At 40.8% G+C, this 26,894-nt stretch overlaps 1 protein-coding gene across 2 annotated transcripts in view; it reads right to left on the bottom strand.

The window, feature by feature from the left end:
• The window catches only part of sh3gl3a (SH3-domain GRB2-like 3a), a 40,839-nt gene extending 21,862 nt beyond the window's left edge, over positions 1–18,977 (bottom strand). For both annotated transcript variants that reach the window (XM_076109921.1, XM_076109922.1), the window contains exon 1: positions 18,800–18,977. In XM_076109921.1, coding sequence (XP_075966036.1) covers positions 18,800–18,844 — 45 coding nt within the window. In that variant the 5' untranslated portion in view covers positions 18,845–18,977. The remainder of the gene's footprint in view (positions 1–18,799) is intronic.
• Positions 18,978–26,894: the final 7,917 nt, after the last annotated feature.

The following is a 26,894-nucleotide window of genomic DNA, read 5'->3' as shown; positions in this document are numbered from 1 at the left end:
TTTTTGCCTTTCGAAAACCAACAACACAGGCATAGGTAAGGAGTGGATTAAACCTTGTGTTCATCAGCTGTAGCGTTAACGGCAAATGTTAGCGGCTTATGTTGTACCCGAGAAACGACAAATAAAACACTAAAATGTCCCCGTTTTCAACAGTCACGACCAAATTGTCCCGGTTTTGGCATATGTAGTATTAATTCTATTTCATAAACTGCATAGAGCTAGTGAGCTATGTTGAGACACAATGTTCAGAAAACATGTGGCTTGTGGAAAAATGGGTCCAATATTTAATTGACTATGGTGCGAAAGAATCGGTCATAATCTGTGCTCACATTTACTTCCATCCAAACAGGATTATATTAGAATGAAATAACATGCTGATATTACATTTTCCTGGTTATACTGTCCAATAGTAAGGGTTCCTAATTGTCCTAAAGTAACAGATAAATGTGGGACATGAAGATTTAGCCTCAGTCTTTTGGTATGCTATCATGTATGTAGCCATCAGTCTGCTAACTCGTTTACAAGGTCCTGTTTTTGGAAGGATGCTAATCTGAATAAATGGATGTTTTGTGTGGAACCTGTCTTATTGTGTGGCTGCTTTTTCTGGACCAGTCTGACTTGTTGAAGCAACACCCCTGTGTTTCCACCTCAGCAATTACTTTGGTGTTCACAACAGAAATTATTATGTGGTAATCACATAATCCAAGAGAAAAAAATTGGGATTTGGAGAGCAAGCTGTTTTTTTTTTTTTTGAACGTCGAATCTTTTGCCTTCCTTTAGAACATTACCTGACATGCACAGTAACAACATCCAGATTTCACACAGCCTTTTGCAAGCTAGTTTACAGATAAAGAGGCTCATTTTACAGCTGAAGGTGGTGAAGATGCATTTATCAGAACACAGAGCTGATCTCCTACTTCAACACAGCATAGAGCACTGCTAAATCTTAACCTACGCCTTGCAGTGCTTTATATACACTATACTGCACTGCTTTATAGACCAGTTGAAACACATGACCGCCATCATCCATTGTCCCCACCGCAGATTGGAACGTAATCAGTGAAGTCCAGCTCTGGTCATAGATCAGTGCGGCTCTAGGCTCTGCTCCAGCAGAGACCCAGAACCACCATCACGCCACTGTTCATCAAACAAGCGTGTTTGCACATGTCATCAATTGTCTTGATATTTTAGCAGGCTGCACAGAGTTCTGTAAACTGTCTCACAAAGGCACGTATTGTATAGAGCAGATACTTGGCTGCTTCACCCGGCTTTACTCGGTATCTACAATGTATCTGCTAATCCAGTAATGCAGTAATCCAGCCAGCATCAATGTTTGCCTCGCTCCACTAGTCTTACAAATAGTCAGTCATCTTCACACCTCTCTGATTTCAGACATTTTTTCATGCATGAATAATGTCACTTGACCTGTCGAGAGAAGACAACAATGGTTTCAATATGAAGCAGTGAGTGAGTTTATGAATGAATGTGTGTTAGAGCCCTCTCAGTAGCTGATGTTCATGATCTCATATAGTCAGTGAGGGAACACTACAGTACAGTGTCTTTTTAAACTGCAGCAATATGAAGTTGTGTGCCATCATTTACTGGCAGAGAGGTTGACCAGCAGAGCAGTTTAGAATCGAAACAAAACTTTGGACTATCGTACATAGACATACATTCTAATGGTTACAGGTTGTCACTCTTCAATAGGGCAGGTCTTTTGTAATCTGAGCTGGTCTGAGGTCAGACTTCAGGGCAGAGGGAGCGACCCCAAAAATCACAGAGAAGCCGACTCGCACCGGGACAAATAATATCACATGATCTCTGTGTTTAAAAATAAAATAAGGTTGGTCATTTGCGATGGAATTTTTACTTGACAAATTACAGACAATGCAGATTGGCGCGGGATTAAGATCACCTGCGATTTATTACATACAGCAATTACCACAAATTACTAGAGGTCCCAAAGTAATACTAGTCCAATGTGAATAGGGCTTAATGGTAGTATTTTGGGAAAGTTGAATCACTATCATGTTAATATTGTTTGCCGTGACATCTTTTGCCACAATTATTTTAGAAATTCAATACCGTCACAGCTATTCGTGAGAAATGAGTCAATAAACAATTATTGCTGACAATATACATATAATATTAATTCTGCTTTATTAGAGCACTAGTCCAGTAAAACCAGAGGCAGCAGATCAGAAGCTTATTCGTTGAAGATACCGTGTGTTCAGTTTGAGTTGGCTGAAGCATGAAATGAAGTATTAATTAAATCACAAAAAAATGCCCTTATTATCAAGAACTTAAATTGAGCATTAAGACCTGAACCGTGAGATAAAGCCCTTCTTTCCTGTAAAACTCATTAAACATGCAGTAGAACAAGTGAAATGGTCTGAGCCTCTTGGCAGAAACTTGACTTTAGATTACGAGACTAATAAGAAAGGTTGGATTTAAAGACAGCAAGGTTAATTCAATTATTCCTATTTTGCAGGGTGTTTAATAATGAGTCGCACTAATTAATGCAATGTAGAGATAATATACAGGACAGACAATTTTTTCGGCAGCCTCCCTGCGTGGTGGATCTTGTGGGAAATTAGACTGAACAAGTCATAAGGCATTCCAGGTTGGCTGGACTGTGTGTCTGCAGGGTACGGACGGAGGAAAAGAAGGCAGAAGGCCAAGCGAAAAGTGAAAAACAAGAGTGTGGCATTCTGCCTGTTTGGTGCTCTGTGACGCATCGTCTGTCTGTCGCAGATCACACTTTCCCCTCAGCGGACTGATCGGATAGGAGGGAAAGTGTCATGAAGTCAAACCACACAGCCTTTTCTCTTCGAAACAATCTCTCGAGGCGGTGAATCACTGGCCGACACACACGTACACAGGAATTGTTGCTGTGTGTGCTAGCTGAACCATATTGTTTTACCGTGTCTCCCAAAGGAGATGTGTTGCAGAGGCAGCGAGGAGGGGACTGAACAGCAGCTCCACCAATGCCGTCAGAGAGAGGTGGCTGTAGATATCAAAACCAACACAGCTTCTAGAATCCACGGATCTGAGTTGTAAACAAATATTTTGACAGAGATTTTTAACAACAAGTAGCTGCTATTGGTTGTGAGCGATGGCCTTCTTGCTGTTTTGAGCAGCAGTGTGTTTGTTCAGTGGTCGGTGGAATGAGATGGAAACTGGAGCCACCCAACGATTTCCAGCTGAGATCATGGTCACGCAAATACGTCGTCCTCCCGGACATCTGACCGACCCGGTCAAGCTTCTGTGTCGGGAGACTTTTGAACACACGTTTAAAGAGTAGAGTATGTGGAATTGAAATTGACCATTGGTAAAAAAAGAAAATAAGCTAAAAGAGACTAAAAAGCTGTGCCTTTAGGTTTGTCGCTGGCGGCCACATCTTTCATATTACACAATGACTGGTGGAGCTTTAACTATCCATTGTTTGAGGGAAAGTCCTTCAAAGTAGCAGAGACATGACTTTGGACTCAGACGACACAAGGCATGAATACAAACCAAAGATGCTATGAATCCCCTTAAGTCCCTTATCTGATATTACAGAGGTCTCAAACTGGCCATGTCCAAACTACTCCGTTTTCGAACATAAACGGAGTTTTCAAACAAAGACGATCTCCGTCTACACGGTGTTTCAGCACCGTTTTCGGAATGATCTCCGTCCATACTAACGCGCCTGAAAACGAATATCACGTGACTCTTCACGTACACTGGCGCGTGGGTGTCGATATAAACAGGAAGTAGATTGGTTGCTTAGTTAAAAAAAATACGACAGAGTAATAAAGTAGTCTTTAATAATGAAAGGTCGTGTTTGATACTTAAGATCTTCTCTAAAATATTCCTCTATAAACTCAAACAGACACAGTTCGTGGAAAGTTTTATTTTTCAGACTATCTCTCTCTCTCTCTCTCTCACATATCAAATTTACTTTAAAATCAACACTTACACGTAACAGTTTGCTAGATTATGGGTCCATAAATGTGGTCAACACACGTCTCTCACTCGTTTCCTCTGTGTTGTTGTCTGTTCTCACTCGTAGCTCTGCTGGTGGCTTAACTATCTGTCCTACTGAATAGCATTTACTGCTAACCGCGACTTCAGACGTCCGCTCTGTAGGGCTGATAACGCCGCTGGTCATGCTGGTCACTGATCGCTCCATTAACAGCTGCTTCCTCCGTAATAATGTAGACTTTTACTGAACAACAGCTGCTAGTAAAGACAACAAGGTCAGCAACACCTGTAATTAGTTGTCCATGTTAAATTAACCTGGTAGTCGATCGGTATTCAATGTTCTCGTTCGTGAGCTTCCGGGTAAGGGTCACGTGATAGACATGTGACAAATTAGGGAAGGACACGTCATGACTGCTAAGAACCAATCAAGTAGTGAACGCGGGTGTGGGCGTCATCGTTTCTAATCTTATCTGGTTTCGGCCGTCCACACGAAAAACGCAACCCCGGAGTTTTCAAACGTATCCGTTTACGGTGCTCTAAAACTCCGGCATAGTGTGGACGCTCAGTGTAAACGTAGCAAAAAATGCTTTTTCAAATGGAAACGGAGTAATGTGGATGTACTCTAATAAGAGCAGCAAACCATCACCAGAGATAGCTGCTAGTCATTGATTTGAGAGGGTCAATGAAAGGCGGACAGCGGATTGTACAACTGGCTCAACAGCATACAGTACAGTGTTGTCAATGGATGGCTCAAGGTCCATGAAAGGGCTTTATGGGTTCCCAAGCTGAGTGGTGAATAGCAGGTCATGGTTTCTTTTACACCAGAGGGTTACAGATACTAACACATGTTATCTCTGCAGGTCTACAGGTCTACAACTGTACAATTCAATTCTAAACATACTGAAGCAAAATGTTTTTCCTCCCACGTGTGTGTGTGTGTGTGTGTGTGTTTGGTAAGAACCATAGTGTCTCATGTGTGTCCATTTGTCTGTTAGTTGAAAAGCTTGAGATGTCCTTGGTTAGATAACACAATGAAAGGAGCCATTCATTCAGCATTTACTGTATACACGCTGTTATCTACCCAACAGCATTGTCAGTGTGTGTGTGTGCGCACTGCACTGGGTTTATATGGAACCAAAGCTTTCAGAGTCTGCACTGTATGTATGTTTAGAGCAGGGTAGGACATTTACATATTTTTTTGGGGGCAATTTTTGCCCCCACTGACTGAAATCCAGGGGCATTTTCAAAAAATTGGGGGCACTTTTTGAAACTTGTGAAATAACATTTAACCTTTGTTCAAAATAATAAATATAGTTATTTAGGCTTACAATATATGAGCAATTGTCATCAAATGGCAATAATAAGACTATTAGGCAGTAGTCTACAGATTCAAAGTGTTTTCTTAGATTTTTTTAAACAAAAAACAAACATAAATCAGACAATCATATTCAATTTTATTCTTATTTCTTTGTGGTTATTTATTGTTATTATTACATTTTTTAAACAATTATTAACAATTATTAAGTCAACGATGCCTTGATTACATATACAGTACATCAGTCATTGTATGGAATTATTCGCACACTGAAGAACACCATTCAAATATTATTCACATCAGAGGGAACAATATTAACCATGTCATAAATACGACACCATAGACAAATGAACACAGTAGTAACGCTACTGCAGATGTAAAAACACAAAAGCACTTCACTTACCAAAGCTGCTGTTCACTTAAAGACCATCCTCCTTTCTTTGATTACAAAGAGTTTAATACCGCGGTTGTACAGTACATCGGTGCGGTTCAGTTCCAGTAGCATAGCTCCAAACAGCTCCAAACACCAAGAAGCTCAGTTGCAAATGAAACGCATTCTTAGCCATAACATGTGCAACTCTTCTCCGATGCTGTTAGCCAGGAATACCGTTCGTACAAATCCTTTTCCTGGCTGGGTCAGGGCTGCTAGCTGTGGGGTTGGCCGACCCTTTCTTACGATGTCCAGTTTTTCTGGAAATGTCCTTCTTGAGAAATCCGTTTCTCTTCCTTCAGCCATTGAGTGTTAAAAAAACAATGCTAAGTAAAAAAAAAAAAGAATCTACATCAAGCAAAACGCTAAAAATGTCATGTCAATGTCATAACTTCTTACATATCTTTCAACTTGAACTGTTACTACTACTAACTCAGCGTCAAAACAGTCACACTAGCCCACTGACCAATCACGGCGCACGTTAATGCTGAGGGGTGAAATCTGATTGGATAAAATCTCTACTTAAAACAAGCTGCACTGGAAGCAGAGCAACTGAGGAAGACAGTAGCTGTGCAATGAGAAAATAATTAGAATACATGTAGCATATTTGTGAAAAATTATTAAGTTATAAAATACCTATAACTTTGTGATTCTGTTTAGGCCAGCAGAGAAAGCTTTGACGGCCCTGACGGCCCACCACTGCTGTACACATACGTTGATGTGTAATATTTGGTAATTGAGTTCCTCTTTAATAACGAAAATGAGTTGAAGAAGAGTTACAAACATTGCAGTTCAAGTGAAAAAAACACCAATTAGATTTTTTTGTGCTACAACACAAATACAAAATGAAATGTGTTTCCATTAATCCCACTGTATATTATGTTTTCTATAAACTTCTGGGAATCTTCTATGGAATTTCCTGGTGTTTGAAAGCATTTTGATAAAAGTTCTATGGAACACCCACTCTCAGAGGCTGGTGGGTTGGAATTTCACAGTTCAGCTTGAAAATAACTGTAAAAAGAAATGTACCTATTGCAGATATATTGGTATGAGTATATCTGCTTATAAATAACAAGACATGTCAAGTTCACTTCTCACTGTAAGATGTGCCGTGATGTAAATCCTTTACTGCGGCAGTTTTTTGCATTAACAGAGAAACTTGAAACATGAAAATTTGAAATGAGTGGTATCATGCTTTTCGTGTGTACGAGCTGTGACTATGAGTGAAGGAATAATAATTACGTTAGATCTGTACAGGGCTTGTCAGCTAACGACGCTGCTGATGGTAACGGACAAGTGTGTCCCTGCTCTGGACGGGCCTCTAATGAGCCAATTACCTGGAGTGGCAGGTTCAACCCAGGCATGACGAAGGAGGATTAATACGATTACATCATGCAACCTTGTCTGATGCATTTTTTTTTTTCTCATTAAAGATTAATTAATTTTCTCGTGAGTCGCCTGATTGTTAACTCACTCACTGTTTATCAGGAGATTATCTTCCTTCAATGACTGACGGGGGATTTGATTCCCTGAAACAGAGCAGTAGGGTTGGGGTTAGATACATTTGCATCCGTTTTAGGCAAAATGGTACAGATTTTCAATGAACGGTTGATAAAAGTTGCATTGCAGGGCTCAACATTAACACTTGCCAGGTTGCTGGGGGGAAGTAAACATCTTTCTACGGCAGGGGTCACCAACCTTTTTTAAACTGAGAGCTACTTCAAAGGTACCGAGTAGTACGAAGGGCTACTTATTTGATACAAACTTCCTGAATAACAAAATTGCACAGATCACCTTAATAATAATAATATATGTGAAGAGACTGTTTGATCACATGTCAGTTAATTATTCCTCACAATAATTATTAATAATGATTTCCACAACAATGATGGTATAGCTACACATACATATTTAAACATGCAACTTTTATTTCTGTTAATCTGTTTCAACATTTGAAAGTCAGAGGTATCACATCTGTAACATTTTTGTATCATCACATGATTAAAGCCGGTTACTTTTGCACATAGCACCTGCTGGTGAATGATGCAGTGGTAATGTAGAAATTTTGCGAAGTCTGGGTCACCTTTGCATTGCGCAATGAAGCCTGCATGCCGGCCCGTCATCGCGGGAGCCCCGTCTGTTGTCACCGACACCAGCTTTTTCAATGGTACCTTTTTCTCCACGAAGAAACTAGTAAAAAGTCTCGTCTATAGCCGAGGGGGGGATCCAACCCTCCGAGGCGCGCGAGCGTCTTCGGGCGCCCGCGTTCAAACCTCTAGTCTGGGCCTTTTCGGTCGGATTGCGTTGCCTCGCCTCTACCCCCGCCACCCCTGAGTTGTTGCCCGGCGGCCTGTTCCGAGGATTTACGGACCTGACGACGGGGTGCGCTCGCAGCTCGCGTCTGGCACCAACGGGATGCGCCCGCCATTCAGAACCTGAAAACCTAGTGCGGTGCGGCAGCCTCGTCCTGGCTGTCCGCCGTGCGCCTCCGGGTATCCCAACTCTTAACTCTCTGCAAGCGTTTTTGATTAAAAAAGAACAACAACTACAATTTTAGACGGAGCTCCATAATGACTAGTGCTATTTTTAGAACATGTCTTGCGGGCGACTCACTTGGTCGCTGCGGGCGACAGGGTGCCCGCGGGCACCGTGTTGGCTACCTCTGTTCTACGGGTTCATATGTTCAATAAACATATATTATCAGAAGATCGGCATTAATGCTTTTTGGTCACTGTTCCCTCATACTACTAATGTTACATTGTGAACAGCAAGTCCGTTGGAATCTGCAAGACGTAGGCTAACATTAGTTAACGTTAGCTGCTGTTAGCAGCCAGTTGGCAACATAGTCCTCCTTGGCTAAATAACGGAGCTAACTGCATGTTAACAAGTCACTTAATCCTATTATATTGTAATTCGTTCTCATGCATACTGCTCAGAGTAATCACAGTTACTGGCTCTTCTGCCGACTAAGGGGTCTCTTCCTGCTGAGAATAGAGCTAACAGCTAACGTCAACGGAGGTTCCATTCAGTTACATTGTGGTGCGTTCAAGCTCCAAACAGTAAACATTTGTATGTGATCTTGAAAAATGTTGGTTTTGTCGAGACACTTGCTTTCAGATGTTTTCACAGCAATGCAAATAACCACCATATATGATAATAACCAAGTAAAAAGAAAACATTTAGAATTGATTGATGTTTTTTTCTGTCCAATTGCCGTAGTTTCTGTTAATTGTATTTGTTTATTAATAGGCCTACATTTTCCATTTTGGAAAAGTACGTTTTGCTATCAGGCAACAACTGCCTGAAAAAGCTTAATATCAAGACTTGCATTGAAAGACGAGAGGAACCACGGCCTTCATGGGGAACACAAACAATACAATGTAAGCCAGACGGCCTCTTCCTTCCTGTACACACTGAAAGTTGAACACATAAAGAAAGTTCCACCCACAGGTCAACAACCCCCAATACCCCCTCTAAACCAGCGTCGGAAATACAAGAGGGCAAAGGGCAAAACTGCCCCTAAGAAATATAATTTTGCCCCTGATATCACTAGGAGAGGGGCAAAAAATGCCCCCGAACTTTCTAAACGAATAAAAAAAATGGAGCGCTTCTTAATCAGACCTGTGACTGCGAGACTGCGGTCAACTCAGCAGACACTTACACGTTAGTGCACCTATATGCTGAAATTCACGGTAAACCAGTGGCGGGCCGTGCATTTTATACCTGGGCCTGCACTCGTAAAAATGAAGCTCAACACCTACAAATACACTATGAGTGCAGATACATGAATACCGGCATGACGGGATGCGGCGGCATTAACGAACAATGAGTCAAAATCAATTCAGCTAAAACATGCATTCCGCCACACACTCAAGAGGACGGGCCATTCAAGTATTATTCATATCAGAGGGAACAATATTACCCATATCATGAAAACGACACGATAGACAAATTAACAGAGTAGTAACTCTCCTATCACTCCCTCCAGGAAATACACGACTCCATAGTTCTTGTTACTGACGGATTTATTTGTCTGTCAACACCGAGAGGGAAAATGAGTCCACTTGAAAACACATGAATCTTCAAAGTAGATCACTTAAAAACTTAAACTTAACTTTAACACTTTAACTTTAACACTTTGCACGGAGTATATCGACCGCTGCCGCTTCGTCTTGTTGCTGTGCACCGGCTAAATGTGTCGCCCGCGCAACATAGGACGTAACAATAGTTCCTATCACATATAAAACCAAACGAAAATCCATATAAGTTGTATAAATAATAATATATAATATAAACAAGCATATTAAATGATGACATAGATCATATTTATGGCAGTTAAAGCTACTGCAGTTAACTTACCAGAGCTGCTGTTCACTATTTAGCTGTTCTTCCTCCTTTCTTTGTTAACAAAGAGTTTAATCTCACGGTTGTTCAGTACATCCGTGCGTTTTTAGTTCCAGTAAGAAGTCCTTCTCGATTCATGGATGCCAGTAAAGACAGTCGAGCCTCCCCAGTTGTATTTCTTGAATAGGTTTTAATGCGTTTGAGGCTGAAAATGTCCACTCGACAGAGGCAGCAGATATTGGATTGTCACGGCCCAACATGTCAGGCTAGCCCACTGACCAATCACGTATGGCTAAGCCAGCTAGCAGGCTCTGGCACGTCAAAGAATACGCCCAACATGTCAAACTAAAGATCTGATTGGTTGAACACTATGACAATCAACAATATCGTCTCCATTCACTTAAAGTGCAAAGGGATTCACTTGAGAGTCTGCAGGCCTGGGTCTCTGTTCTTACCTAGAGACACAGAGGTGAAATCCGATTGGATAAAAGCTCTACTTAAAACAAGCTGCACTGGAAGCAGAGCAACTGAGGAAGACAGTAGCTGTGCAATGAGAAAATAAGATAATGGGGAAAAATATTTGTATAAATTATAATACATGTAGTGTATTTAAGAAAAATTATTAAATTATAAAATAGATATAGCTTTGTGATTCTGTTTAGGCCAGCAGAGAAGGCCTTGCAGGCCCTGACGGCCGCCACTGCGGTAAACTCATTCAAACGGCACAGATCGGGAGCGAGCGAAGGACTTTGAAAGTTAACGGAGAGATTAACGTGAGACAACATCCGGTTTCTTCAGACGAACATCCGGTTTTCAGAATAAGATGCCAACAAAGTATACATATTGCATAATGGAAATTAGATTAAATTAATTATATTGACATTAAGTATAAAACATGCAACCTGCATCTCGTGAGTTAAAGGTAAAATACACCTAAATTGTGCATAAAGTGTCTATTCTTTGATTTGAGGGTTGCTGGAAATGAATAATACCTGACTGACAGTCAATTAAGATATTTTACTAAGTAAAAACTCTGAACTGAATTTGTACCTTCAAATGGCACATTTTTTAAATTTTTAAGGTGCTATAAAAATGTTTTTCTCAAAAATTCCACACAATGACATAAGTTCAGGACAAAAATGGGTAATATCACAATATTTGAGGTGCTACAAAAATAGTGTGCGTTGGAATACGTGCTGGATTGATTTGTCATGCTTTGTTGTCATATGAATATATGTGACTGGTTCTTGTGAGTTTGTTGTTGTCATTGTAATAATTACATTGATTTTGACTATATGCATTGTCTGTTAATGCCGAAGCATCCCGTCATGTGCGGGGTTAGCATCGGACATTTGATTCTCTGTTTGGGGTTTTGTTTTCTTTTACAAAGCAAGAATTATGGTCTGGAGAAATGGGGATTGTGAGGCGATTGCTTTAGCCCTGTTTGAATCAGCTAAACGCTGCGGGGAGAGTTTGTAGCGTGTGTGCTGCTGTTGTTTTCCTGCTAAGCTAGTTCAGCGCGCCTCCCAGAACACACGCACCTCACCAGAGTACAATGTTGTGGTTCCGGGGTGGGCGTGTCAGACAGCACGTTGCCAGGTTGAGCGTAGTCCACCGAAAACATTATATTTCCCACAATTTAAGCTTCTGCATTTTCCAAATGCACTTATTCAAAAGTATTGTTTGGTTCGTAAGCCTCGTACCGAACGGTTTAATACGAATATGTGTATTGTTACACCCCTAGAAACAAATAATAACCGTAGCTATGGTGTCATAATGAGGTTATTAGGAGGTGGTTCAACTGTAGCAGGACAGCACTGAAGGCCCAGGTATACAATGCACGGCCCACCACTAGTGTACAGGTGTTGATTATTACTACTTCATGTGTTAAAACATTATATCAAGCCTTCGTGTCGCCAGGGAGAGCTGTTTGGAGTCTGATCAATTTCCTCAAAAGTCAGCGTAGATATGATACTAATGGCAATACAATGAATTAGCTAAAGCTGATAAAAGCTGGCTACGGCATTTCCACCATTGAAAGCAACAGATTAAAATGGAAAGCCTGTAACCTCAATTAGTGCTCTTTGCTAATGGAAAAACACAGCTACAAACTAAAAGATATACTAAGAGACTCGTAAGAGCTGAACAGATCCAGGTGGTTTGCCAACTTGGAAGTAGAACCACAATGGAAACTACTATTGAAGCACATCATATACCCATAATCCCTTGTGCCCTGCTCATTTCCCCTGTACATCTTTTTTTCATGAAGAGCATGAGCAGTGAACTTTCTATCAGCATCCAGAAACAAAGGCCTGGGTCTGTTTTCTGAAGATTGAACTCAACTTCTCCCACTGCTTTTAATGCCACAAATCCGCCACAATCTGTATTCCATGGCAGCTGAAATCTCATTCCCAGGAATGAGTTCTGAGTCCCAAATGATTATTTCTGCTGAGCTTTCCCACAAATGCTTTTTCAATGTGACAAAGATGACAGATACCATTTGCATACTGTTGCCTAATAGCAATTTGGTACATGTTATGGTGGATGAATAGTAAGAACACTCTGACACTGTAACATTAAATATCTTAATAATTTAACCAACCTTTCTTAAGTAGGCTAGCTTTATATAGATTTTCTTAAATATGATGTGTTGCACAAATTGAACGCATGTCAAGTCCTTGAATAAAAGAAAACATCCCTAAATAAAAGTTTTTAAATAAATATTTTAAACACTGAAACGTGTAACCACTCAGACAATTACAATATTATAGACCCCTTGTTAGAAACTATGTCTTTTGTCAGTTGAACAGAAAGGCTACCGAGATCGTATTTCATTGTTTGGGAAGAGGACGCCCTGTTTCAGTAGATCATGTATCAGCTGCTGCTCTGCTGGAAGGCTTTCATTCTGAACCATCAGCGTAACTACGTCACCGTGAAGCCACACACAATACTGATGAGCTGCCGAAGCTAATGAACTGAGAGGCTGCCTGCCAGACCACCAGGCGACTGTGGCTCAGTCCCTCATCACTCCGTCATCAGAGATGGATGGACTCTTCTCACCGAGGTGTCAGCTGTATCTGTATCGAGTGGAATTCAGTTTCTGTGGCAGGCTGCACATGTACATAGGTTACAATGATAACATGTTGCTGCTGCAGAGAAAAGATAACTGACGTGACAGCACATTTGTGTCGTACTATGACCTGTGGTGAAGACATGAGGCAGCTCAGACCCTCACATACTTTAACTTAGTCTGCTCCACTGAGGTTAGTTTTTCATATGCTGCTGGACTTAAAGCTTCAGTTCACTTCGGCCTTCACAATAGCAGAATTTGTGGTTGTTGCGTTTGCCAATTTTTGTAACTTTCTAAAACAGACCTCTACACACTGATTGGGCCAGGTGTGTTAGGTATGAAAAGGTTTGGACTTTTATTTATTTATTTGATTTTCATTGTCATATTATTATTATTATTATTATATTAACAAATACATAAAACATCAGCTGAAATTGGCTTGTTGTGCTGAATGTTAATAAAGGCGTATGGCTAAATGTTTCGACACAAATACACAAATGTATTTTTAAGTATTACACAACAATGTTGATAATGTGATCAGCATTTCATCTTCTAGTTCCAGCGACAAATGAGGATTTTCAGATTTTCTCTGTTTTCAGTCATTGTACACTGAATATGTTGGTGTTTTGGACTGTTGGCTGCAAAAAATAAAACATCTGAAAAAGGTCATCTTGTGGTGGACTTTTTTCCCATATTTTCTGACATTCCAAAACTAGCTTAAAAGATTGACTGGTGAATCCCCCAAAAATATCCAACTGCTTAATATATAATACAAATAGTAATGTTTAATAATGAACACAATAATAATTGTAAACTGTAGCCCTAACTGAAAGTTCCAACTCATGGAAAACAATTGTACAATTCAGTGAATCAGTATTGACTTAGAGGGAGATGAAAGATGTACATTTGTAAAATTCATGTTGGTTTATCTAAAAGGGACAGCAATTATATCCCACTACATTACCATTGCCCCCTTTTTAATAATAGTGGGAAAAGAATCAGATATGGTTGAAATAAACAGGAAGTGTTTCTCTTCCCAGTTATCTATTGCTGGCATCAGCCCCGGTCTCAATATATTTCCACCTCAGGAAACAGGTGAAATACCAAACAATATTTTTGATGTACATCATGACATACACCTAGTTCTAAAAACTGATCTTTTGTTTGTTTTTTTGCAGGGGTCATAGGTCGGATTGATACAGTCTGGTCCTTATTGTCAGACAGTGTTTTGCAGAAGCAGGAAACCACTGTGGGTGACATGAATGTTAGAAAAGCTCTCAGTTTTTGGCTGCTCATCACTGCATGTCTCAGAAAACAACAGCTAGAACAAACAGGTAGAAAACACTGCACACGATCACACATGAAATCAACACCTTGCCTACAAAAGGCCTGTATTTCATTTCCTTTTTTTTCCTCGCATGCAATGACTTAAGAGAATGAGAGGGATAACTTCCCACCGTTAGAGAGCTGATATCCGTATCACCTCATGACACAGGTTGTGAAAGAGAAACTGCAGCTCTAGTTCAATGCTCACTTACCCTGATCAAAGTGTGGAGGACACACAACCACAACAACCATGAGCAGCACAGACCGACACACAAACAGGAAGTGGCAGGTTGACATTTAGCTGGTGCACACTGGAAGAACTCCACGAGATAACAACATGAGGTATCCTCTCTGCTGTGCTGTGAGGGAACATGGGAGTTCTACAACACATCTCTCATGTGTGGCCTGATCTATGATTCACCCGGATGCTGGGCTAAGGTCATCACCAATGTCCGCACTCTCTGTCCAGTTAGGTAACTGGTGGTATTTGGTCTGGGATCTCAATGTCACGCAAGACGCTTCTAATCTGAGGCAACTGGAAGGAATGTCCACAAAGGATAAGGTCGGATTTTGAGGAATTTCAGGAAAACATCGAACCAATATTACAATAAAAATGAAGTTGCAATCCTTAAATTGTCTTGATTATGTATTAGAACCGTTATTTGCCTTAAGCAACACACAGATACACCAGGCAGCAGACTTGCATTGAGACATGCCTTTGTGTCTGATGTCCCCCAGTTCTATATTTTAGTAGGAGCCCCCCTGTCACCAGAGTACAACAGCAGTCATATCACACTGTTGGATATACAATAAAAGTCAACGCTTCCTGCACAGACGTTTCACATGAACAGATTTCCAGAGGATCAAAGTGCATTATCCTTCACTTCCTGGAAGTCATTTATTTTTAAACGTCCCCAGGAAGTGGTGACTTTCACCGATGGTCGCTTTACAGCAATCACATGAAAAGTGAAGAAGAATCAATGTGAATGCCATCAGTGTTCCTCTTAATAAGAGTCACTCGGAGCAGCAGAGTGCTTAGTATCACTCTGTTGTTGTACTGATGGAATTATGCTGTAGGAATGTACATTACACTGAATATGACGTGGGAATTCCACGATTCTAGGCCCGTATTTGTGGTTTATAGAGTCAAACGATATAAAGTTGTATCAAGAATAATCACAAACTGACTGTGTCTCTACACAAAGAGAATCAGGTAAAATCATGCAAACGCTCGTAGTTGAGCTTCTTTTTTTCAAACAGAAACAAAAATTGACCCGTTTGCCGAAATGATGAAGATATTCCATCAGTAGTGTTACCATTCAAATATAATCATGGCATTCAAATTGTATTTTTATGGTTGAGGTTGTATATACCACAAGACCTATCTTGATGTCTAGTCTACACACATCTTGAGGTGACTAGTTGTCGTGTCATGTATGAACTAAAGACAGGCAGGCCTGCAGAGCACTGTGTGAGTGAGCAGCATTGTTGAGAGTGCATACTTTCACATCTCAGTGAAGCAGGTCTCAGCTGTGTAACGCTGGCCAGAGCTACTCAGAGGTAACGCAACAATGTTTGAAGAGTTACTTTGTTACACAGTACAAGCCAGAGACTCTAGGGTAGTTCTGGGCAATATATTGATATTATATTGATATCCTGTTATAGCTGTTCTATTATTTGTCATTACCCACTTAGTCATTATATCCACATTACTGATGATTACTTATCAAAAACCTCACTGAAAATATTTGGTGAAAGCGTCAATAGCTAACCCTAAAATATCTTCACAATATTAATATGTAGGTTTTGGTCAAACACATTGGGATCAACTGTAACATGCCCCGCTCCGTATAGTCACAGAAAAAAGGGATCAAGATTGTTTATGTTTTAAAAAATGACGATCAACGGAAGTATCCTTATCAAATTGCCTAAACACCTAAATATCAATATAGTATTAGACTCAACAATCCAGTAACAACCAGCTATAAAACAAACAGTGAAGTCGCAATCAGTAAAAACATTACAATGAGAAATAATAATATATATAATAATATATATCCATATTGATCATAGTCACTGTAAGTCTTGGCTGAAACTGACCTAAGTTTGAGACTCACCACCAGCTCAAAGCAAAGCTCTGTCTGTGCTTTTTCATCAGTGCTGCTGATTCTTAGCATTTTGACTGCAGGCTCTCCTTCTATTCCCAGTGTCTACTTTGGTCACATGTCAAACGTAGATGTATCTCGGCACAATCAAAGAGAGATGGGGAATATTTTTTATGTCACAATAACAAAACCGAAAACCAGCCCACGCTTGAGGCTCTACACAACAAACTCCCAACTGGACCTGAGTCCACATACGTTCTGGTCGGGTAGCAGAGGCCCTCCATGCCCAATGGCCCAATGCGTCAGCACACTGCATGTATTATGAGGGGTCACCTAACAAATGGACAGTGGGCCAGTGAGGTCAAACCTCAAACTCAGTTTAATTCAATCCCTTTCATCAACCCAGATGCCCAACATGAGATGTCCTTTCTGCTGTGCTGTGAGGGAACATGGGAGTTCTACAACACATCTCTCATGTGTGGCCTGATCTATGATTCACCCGGATGCTGGGCTAAGGTCATCACCAATGTCCGCACTCTCTGTCCAGTTAGGTAACTGGTGGTATTTGGTCTGGGATCTCAATGTCACGCAAGACGCTTCTAATCTGAGGCAACTGGAACCAAAACCTCATCAAACCTCAAACTCAGTATAATTCAACCCCTTTTCACCTGGAGATCTGCTGATGGCGGAGGTTCTCAAAGGGTTTACACATTAAAACAAGTGGAAACATTTCCACTGCTCATGTAGATGATCAGGCAGCATTTGTTTCCCATGGTATTTTATCTGAATGTTAGAACTGGTTCACGGTTACTCACAGACGCCCAACGTGGTGTATTTTGGTGGAATAACAGGCCTGACCGTGCTGGAACTTCATGAGTGAAGTGCATCTCAGAACAGCGGATGCATCCCGTGATTACACAATATCTACAAGCTGTCTGTGAAGCTGTTATTATAAGAAGGCCCAGTGTCTCTGTGTCATTCTACCTGTCTTTAAATTACGTCACAGCCTTTGGCAGGCTTTGAAACATATTGCTAATCTACAGAGGACATCTTTGAAACATGTCGCTAATCTACAGAAGACATCTTTGAAACATATCGCTAATCTACAGAGGACATCTTTGAAACATATCGCTAATCTACAGAGGACATCTTTGAAACATGTCGCTAATCTACAGAAGACATCTTTGAAACATATTGCTAATCTACAGAGGACATCTTTGAAACATATCGCTAATCTACAGAAGACATCTTTGAAACATATCGCTAATCTACAGAGGACATCTTTGAAACATATCGCTAATCTACAGAGGACATCTTTGAAACATGGCGCTAATCTACAGAAGACATCTTTGAAACATATCGCTAATCTACAGAGGACATCTTTGAAACATATCGCTAATCTACAGAGGACATCTTTGAAACATGGCGCTAATCTACAGAGGACATCTTTAATTCTCGTGAGACGAGTCCTGGTCAAAACAGACCAGTGGATAGTCAATAAGGCATAAACTGTGACATCAGGACAAAACATAATTAGCCATTCCCACGAGCTAAATAGAATCATAATAGCTACTGTAATACCTCCGTTATAGTAAAACACGTGTAGTCTCTCACATACAGATTCAATGGGGATATGTCACACCAAACTAAAGGAAAGCAGTACATGTTAGAAGTTTTATAATTCAATAGCCTAAACAAAGATTTGAACAGTATTTTCACTTTTCTTAAATATTTTCTTGACATTATGATGTCACCATGTTCCTGGATCGGAAACAACGTCAACACTTTCTAACGTGTTCTATTGTATTAAAGTATAATTTATTGTATTATAGTGGTGTGCTGTGAGCTGAATAACGCGTCAACAACAATGCCGACATGTCTGTGGGATCACAGTGTTTCGTAAACAGTCTTGAATGAACTCAAACAACGACTGTGCGTTCGCTAACATGTGAGAATACATTCAATCTTCGGATCTTTCAACGGAGTTTGGTGTGGCGGTGTCTCGGTACTGAACCAACTTATCTGAATGAAAAAGTAACGGGACACAGAGAGCCTAAAAATGCCTCGGAATCAGTTCCTGTTGTGGCGCCACAACCCGCCACATTTACATATAAATAGTTACAGTCTGATACTTTAAATGTTTGCTAATCACCAGAAGCCCGATTCCGTCACCGTTTTTCGCGAACACGGTCCACATCCAAACAAGTGTTGTTATGAACGAGCAATAACAGGCGGCTCCATACCTGACTGGCTTTGTGGAACTGTTTCTTCAGCCCGGCCACAGACATGTTGGACCAACGTGTGCGGCTTCACCTCTGGAAGAAAATGTCTCGTAAAGCACTCAGGAAACGTGAGGAAACGTACGTTGAAGAAATAGCCAGGCGAGTCCACAACACTGCACTCATCAGTCACTACCGCTCAAGATTGTAGCAAGCGAGACCTGAGGTGAGTCAAGCGCAGAACGAGAAGGCGTACACAACCGGAAATAGATATGTCGTCTTCAAAATAAAAGTGTCAATCTGAACGCTGAAAATTGGGTGCTTTTTGTTTCTTTACTTTATTGCTTCTCATATAGAATGAACAGTACGTGTAAATAATGTCAGTAAGGGAGAAATTTAACCGTCACAACTTTAAGTTTCACAGTAGACTATTCACAAAACGATGGTTTTAGTTGTGAGTGAGACTGTGATGGCTTTTGACCAGTCCACTTTTTCTACTTTTCTTTCATCTCAGTCAGTTGAATTCTCAAAGTAGCCTATGTTTGACATTTTCAATTAAAAACCTTCCCACAATGTGTTACCAGTAATTTCTCTACTACTTTCTCGATATCTTTTTGAAAAGGAAAATAAGCTTGAGCCTCTGCTCACAGTACTGTGTCCAAAAAACCCCTCAAATGCCTTGATAGAAGGTCTATCAAGGCATTTAGCTGAGAATGTGTATTACACATAGTCATGTAAAATATCTACTTAGTTCTCTCATATACTGCTTTGATTCTGAAATGAGGTCACAATAAAACTCTAAGGCCTAAAATGTATTATTTATTACCAGTGGCGGCTGGTCAATAGAGGGCCATGGGGCCTGGCCCCACCTTGAGCCACACAAAAAAAAATAAAAAAATAATAATAATTATAATAATCATAAATTATACAAATTGTCAATATTTGTGTTTTTGAACTATGGAATGTACCCAGTAATATGTGTAAAATATGATATCTGCGCCTGTGTGCACGACACGTCTCAGAACGCGCAGCTAGGGGGGCCAAATCGTTTTGGCCCAAAAGAGGCGGGTCTATGAAGCAGTTTAGCCAATTGCTGATTAAAGATGTAAATGAATGACATACAAGTTAGCCAATCAGCGCCCTCAAATAGATTCAGTGTAGCTGCGCGTTCTCGTCAGGAGAAGTCTCTACAGGCGAGCGCGAGCTCCAGCGCGAGCACTACTCCTCCAAGACCCGTTTGAGAGGAGAACTTTGGCGGAGATTCTGCAGGCCAAAGAGCTGATATCAGATCAGCCTGACCTCACAATCAGACAGCAGACTAGCGGGAAAGGGAAGCAGTACAAGCGAAGCTTCTGTACTAGCTGTACACCAGACAGGTTTGGCTAGCTGGATGACGTCATGCTAATAACGTATTTAGCTTTTTAAAACAACGGGGACAGATCCAGCACGGACAGTTACGGGAGTGAGGGATGAGGAGGTAAGGAAACATGAGAACACCAGGACACACATGGAGAACTCTGACAAGCTACATATTAGACAAAGTGAACATCTTTTCTTCTACATAGTTGTCCTCAGTCTCATCTGCTTAACTTGGTCATGGAGGCATCAACATTTAATTGAGATGGTAAATTAACAGTGAAAACTCATCATAGCTTAATTTAACATCAGTATTCATAATTACACTTCATGTTTACTTCTCCTGATCTTTACCTCCTATAACAAGGTCCATAGGGGCATCTCAATAAATAAACATGTTATATTATATAAGTGTTATTTACTGCTTTTTTCGTGTTGGAATAAATGTTAAATATTTAACTGCAAAGTAGTAATGTGTGTTTGATACTTTAATTCTTTTGCATTAAATCATACTGGGATGTTTGCTGAAATTGATAGGATGGCCCTACCTAGAACATGTTCCACCAGCCGCCACTGTTTATTACCCTGCAGAACGTGGAATCTTTCACTGTCATTTATTCAAGGCTGTGTCGTGAGACATTGGACGGATACGGTTTGTTTTGAAAGTATAAACCGGAAATGTTATTTGGATGATCTCGCTTGACTTGCTGAGTGGCGGAGGAGGAGAGGTTTTCCTCAATCGCAGCGATGTCGCCACATCTCAAACCCCATTGGCTGACAGCGGCTCGTGCGGAGGAAACCGCGGCGGAGGGAAATGATGAATTCAAATATTTAGGAAATTTCATGGCAAAAAATGACATGATTGAGCGACCTCGCATACAAATACTGTAATATGCTAACTTTAGTCTATTTCTCAGTGAAGTAGGAGACATCTTGTGTCCATGAAACTTTTAAAATGGAAAAACACTTTCACATTTGGATTTTTCAGTGAGAGTGAAACTGGTATAATTGTTTTTCAAGTTTATTAAACTTTTGTTTACTAAACAAAGTAAATAAAAATCAGTTGAGACACCACATAGCCTTAAACTACAGTATTTAAGGTGCAGACAGCTGGTTCAATTTCACCCACAGACCATTGCTGCTAGTTTGTAAAATCGTAATCTGTAATATGACTGATAACTACAGGTGTTAGATAAATGAGGAGAACAAAACACAATGTTTCCATCTAAAATGTCAAGAAGTGAGGCTATTAGTTCGCATTCAATTTATATATTAAAGCAAAGTACAATCACCCTGAAGATTGTACTTAGTAGCTAACGCTTTGGGACACTTGGTCATCACAATTAATACCATTATTTAAAATGTAACATCAGGGGCAAATACCTCCTGTGTATCTAAATGGGTTTTGAAGATGTGAAGATTTAACATGAGCAAGATATTTTTTCTCAATACAATTTTTATTAGGTTGTAAATAATTACATTAACAGTAGAATTCCCATCTCCCTTTCCCTCCCTCCCTCCGACACATGCATATACAACAGCACCCCACCCCCAAACAATCACTGGTTCTACATTAAAAATAATATTGATAATCATTGACGTTTTTGCATACCAGAGGGTGCTACTATACAGAAGAAGTTATTGGTTTTCTCTATTTTAGACACAACATTGGCAAACTCAACTTTGTCTACTTCATTACATTTTTGCAAATTTTCATCATATTCTGGATGAAATGTCTTCTCTAGAAACATACACGTTTCCTCTTGGTGGGGCACGCCAGAACTGGCCCTACTGCACTTCTCTGGACCGACAAACCATACGCACCTGCGCAGTCGTTCAACGTGAACTTTCAGATTGTGAGGGCCCCGAGATGCATCCCATTGGTTGATTTTAATGGTGCAAGGGTGTACATGTCTTGCTAGCTAGCTGAAGAGGGACTGATATTGTACTTACCTTACAACAGATGACTTGTGTTATTTTACTGCAGTACGATGTAGAACTTTACTCCTGGAGCAAAAATTGGAAATTAAACGTTTGGGACCACACAGACCAGATGACTTCATCATATCTCAAGAAGAAAAATATTAAAAAAGATAATTCAACCATGAGTGGCTCCAAAGGAAAACTTGGTTAACTGCTAGCATAAAAAAAGCCCTGTTCTGCTTTCCATATCTTCTTTTCGGAGGGGAAACTGTGGACAGCAAGAGGAGACTTGAAACATCTTTCAGAAAAGCTGGTAAAACACTAGAGTTGTGCATCACATGTGAATAATGCCATCAAGTTCACTGGGAACAAGACTGTGCGAGGAAGACTCCAGACTAAGGAACCATTTCGATGCTCAGCCCTATTTTAAGGGCACTTCAGCCCCTGTTCAAAACTAACTTTTGGATTGCATGTTCAATGTTTACAGGGATGAGATTGTGAGATCTTATAAGTACCTGGGTGTTCACTTGAACAATAAACTGGACTGGACTGATAACACATATGCACTTTACAAAAAGGGTCAGAGCAGACTATCTGCTGAGGAGACCGAGGTCCTTTGGAGTGCAGGGAGCACTCCTGAGGACCTTCTTCGACTCTGTGGTGGCATCAGCCATTTTTTATGGCGTGGTCTGCTGGGGCAGCAGCATCTCGACAGCCGACAGGAACAGACTGAACAAACTTATCAAGAAGGCCAGCAGTGTGCTGGGGTGTCCACTGGATAAGGTGGAAGTGGTGGGAGACAGGAGGATGATGGCTAAACTATCATCCCTGATGAACAACACCTCCCACCTCATGCGGGACGCCCTGGCAGCTCTGTGCAGCTCCTTCAGCCACCGGCTGATTCCCCCCCCCCGGTGTGTGAAGGAGAGGTACTGCAGGTCCCTCCTTCCTGCCGCTGTCAGGCTGCACAACCAGCTATGCTCCCAGTAGACCACCCAACACAAAAATCTGTGCAATACAAAAATTATTCTGTCTGTATAATATTTTTGTTATAATATATTTGAGGATTTTTTACTTTTTTACTTATTTAATATTCTTTACTATTTTATTACTTATTTCCTTATTTATAGTACTTGTTTTAGTCTTGTTTTTTTTACTATGTCTTTGCTTTATACCAGGGGTCACCAACCTTTTTTAAACTGAGAGCTACTTCAAAGGTACCGAGTAGTACGAAGGGCTACTTATTTGATACAAACTTCCTGAATAACAAAATTGCACAGATCACCTTAATAATAATAATAATATATGTGAAGAGACTGTTTGATCACATGTCAGTTAATTATTCCTCACAATAATTATTAATAATGATTTCCACAACAATGATGGTATAGCTACACATACATATTTAAACATGCAACTTTTATTTCTGTTAATCTGTTTCAACATTTGAAAGTCAGAGGTATCACATCTGTAATATTTTTGTATCATCACATGATTAAAGCCGGTTACTTTTGCACATAGCACCTGCTGGTGAATGATGCAGTGGTAATGTAGAAATTTTGCGAAGTCTGGGTCACCTTTGCATTGCGCAATGGAGCCTCCATGCCGGCCCGTCATCGCGGGAGCCCCGTCTGTTGTCACCGACACCAGCTTTTTCAATGGTACCTTTTTCTCAACGAAGAAACTAGTAAAAAGTCTCGTCTATAGCCGAGGGGGGGATCCAACCCTCCGAGGCGCGCGAGCGTCTTCGGGCGCCCGCGTTCAAACCTCTAGCCTGGGCCTTTTCGGTCGGATTGTGTTGCCTCGCCTCTACCCCCGCCACCCCTGAGTTGTTGCCCCGCGGCCTGTTCCGAGGATTTACGGACCTGACGACGGGGTGCGCTCGCAGCTCGCGTCTGGCACCAACGGGATGCGGCAGCCTCGTCCTGGCTGTCCGCCAGCCTCGTCCTGGCTGTCCGCCGTGCGCCTCCGGGTACCCAACTCTTAACTCTCTGCAAGCGTTTTTGATTAAAAAAGAACAACAACTACAATTTTAGACGGAGCTCCATAATGACTAGTGCTATTTTTAGAACATGTCTTGCGGGCGACTCACTTGGTCGCTGCGGGCGACAGGGTGCCCGCGGGCACCGTGTTGGCTACCTCTGCTTTATACTGTATGCTGCTGTAATCCTGTACATTTCCCCACTGCGGGACGAATAAAGGATTATCTTGTTTTATCTTATTTTAAGAGGTTGCTCAACAGATGACAAATGCAACTTTCGTTGCTGGTCATGAGTAGGTTTTTGATGTTGAGAGATCTTTAACATTGACCTTTGGTGGTCCTATCTGGTGGTATGGGTAAGATATGTTGTCAGATTGTGTGATTTTAAAAAATGGAATTATTCGCCAGGAATTATTTCATCTCTGCTGCTGGGGATACATCGGTCACAGTAATCACAGCGTCTCCCCTCTCTCACTGGCGCAGTTTAATCGTTGTGAGAGTATGGTTCAATGTGATATATCTATGGAATGTTTGGAGTGCATCATCACACTTTCTTGTATGAATAGTTTGTGGCCAACATTTTCACACCAAAATCACTACTGTTGATAATAATAATAATAATAATTAACCAAGCTAAATACAAATCACTTATAGGACATACATTCCATCAAATAGCTGTTGGTAAAATTACTAGTATCAATGTAACAAATACAAAATGACATTACACATAACAGAAGTGAAAACTAAAGAAATAAATCAAAGCACAAAGACAGGCCACATGTTAACTTGCGTAGGACACATTAACATTAGACACACATACAGCATGGGACTTAACAACTCAATACAAATAAAATTCTTGGGTTTAAAAGTAATCCTTAGGATATATATAAGATAAGTAAATCACCAAAAGTTGGACAAGAATAATATGTGACTGAGGCTGGCATGGGTGTGGCTGCACTGGTCACAACTGCTATTCACATTTGAGTACCTGCTGATTTGGCTTTGGAATAATATATCCTATGAAGGACCTTAAACTGTAAGAAACCTAGATGCACATTTATTTCTCCCAAGCTGCTTTAACTTTGATAACAGATTTATTGTCAAATGACATAAGGTAAAATTAAATCTTAGAGGTTAATGATTTCTGACTGGGTCAAAATCTGAATAGTCCCTCCCAATGCGACGAAGTTGGTGGTGAAGGAAACAAAGGAAAGTGGGTACATGTGTTAGGCCTGATCCAATAAGGGGTGGGTCAGACAATCACAGCGGCAGGAAAACGCACAAAGACAGGAAGTGAAGTGATCTGAAATGAGAGGACAGGTGAGTAACACGAAATTAAACAGGAAATACTGAAATGACAAAAATAAAGAAACTTAACTAGGGAACAGGACGAGACGTGACAGTAAACACACTGTAAACCCGAATTTATTTCAAATTAAACTTTTGAGTAGTCATTACTTATACTTGCGTGTTTTGTAAAACAACTGTGTCATTACAAAATCTATTTAGTAGTTTGCACTAATCAACTGAAATATTGAGTGCAATGATCATGTTTAGCAGAGATAACTTGGTAGGTTACGTTTCTGTAAGGGGGGGGGGGAGGGGCCCGTTTGAATTTCACTCGATTAAGCATTAGTGCCGTGTGCAGCGCAGTGACGAGCCCAGAGGAGTCTGTTCGTCCTGCGTCTGATCGCGAAACCTATCCTGACTGACGGAGCTGCGGGATTTCTGCAACAACTTTGAACCAAGTGGAATGGTGAGTGTGTACTCTCACCATATTGACTGTAACGTTAGATATCATTCTGGCAGCATTTATTTCAACAAGTAAGCTAAACGCTAACGTTAGCTGAGTGTTAGCATGCTAACCATTTTCTGTGGGTCCAGTTTATAACTTTAACACGTGTTTGCATGTGCTGTGTTTTAAGCTAGCTGACGATAACGTTACGTTAGCTTTTCAAAATGGTGTTTGGTTAGGTTGCGCAGGAGTTATTTATTGCATTTATAGCAGTAACTTAGCTAGCTTCTCAAGGCACGAGGTCATTAGTTGGTTATTAGCAGAGGCTGGGTAACGTGTTGCAGTGGAGTTAATGTTACTGGAACTGGGTTGTTGAACTGAAAGTTGAACCAATAGTTTTCTTCTTGTTTTCACAGGTTCTTGTGAAGATGCAATGGAAGTGTACATATTGTGAGTTCATAAGTCGACCCCGGATCACGCACCGTCAAACAGCGGACTCGCTGCGGACACCGGGGTATCCGCACATCAAACGCGGTTACATGGAACATCCTTGCCCGCGTGTTCAACGATGATGTTGGAACGGGATAAATGGGAAAAAGTCCTTCAGCCAGATGGAGTCGAAGACTTTGCTCCTGGTAAGTAACTGTAATATTTAATGAAAACAATCTGAAGTCACCCAGAGGTCTTAGGTAGTGTTCAAACTTACAAATTCTCTTTGCAACTGTAACAGACTTGGAATGGCATTGAAGGAGACAACTCAGAGGGTAGCTTTCCAGCATTTATTCGCTGCAGAAGACAACATAAATCACAGTTTCTTCCTGGTCTCACTCTCTTTATGCATCCGCTTCCTCAACAGTACGAAACACCACTGTCAGGGCAAGTCGGGACTAACACCGACATCAAATGGACAAAACAAACAACTACATGAGGTGGAATGATTAACAGAACCCGCGAAAATTATAACATTAAACAAAGGAAAATACATACCTGCAGAAGACAACATAAATCACAGTTTCTTCCTGGTCTCACTCTCTTTATGCATCCGCTCCTAAACATGCAAGACAACAGAATTCACACAAAGGAATGCTAAAGTATCTGCGTCGTTACGTTATATGACAGGGCCT

This window comes from Anarhichas minor, unplaced genomic scaffold (genome assembly GCF_050575085.1).
Source record: "Anarhichas minor isolate MPS153535 unplaced genomic scaffold, ASM5057508v1 ptg000042l, whole genome shotgun sequence".
NCBI classification, from domain to species: Eukaryota; Metazoa; Chordata; class Actinopteri; order Perciformes; family Anarhichadidae; genus Anarhichas; species Anarhichas minor.
The sequence above is the reverse complement of the archived record's forward strand: the minus strand, read 5'-3'. Positions and strand labels throughout refer to the sequence as shown.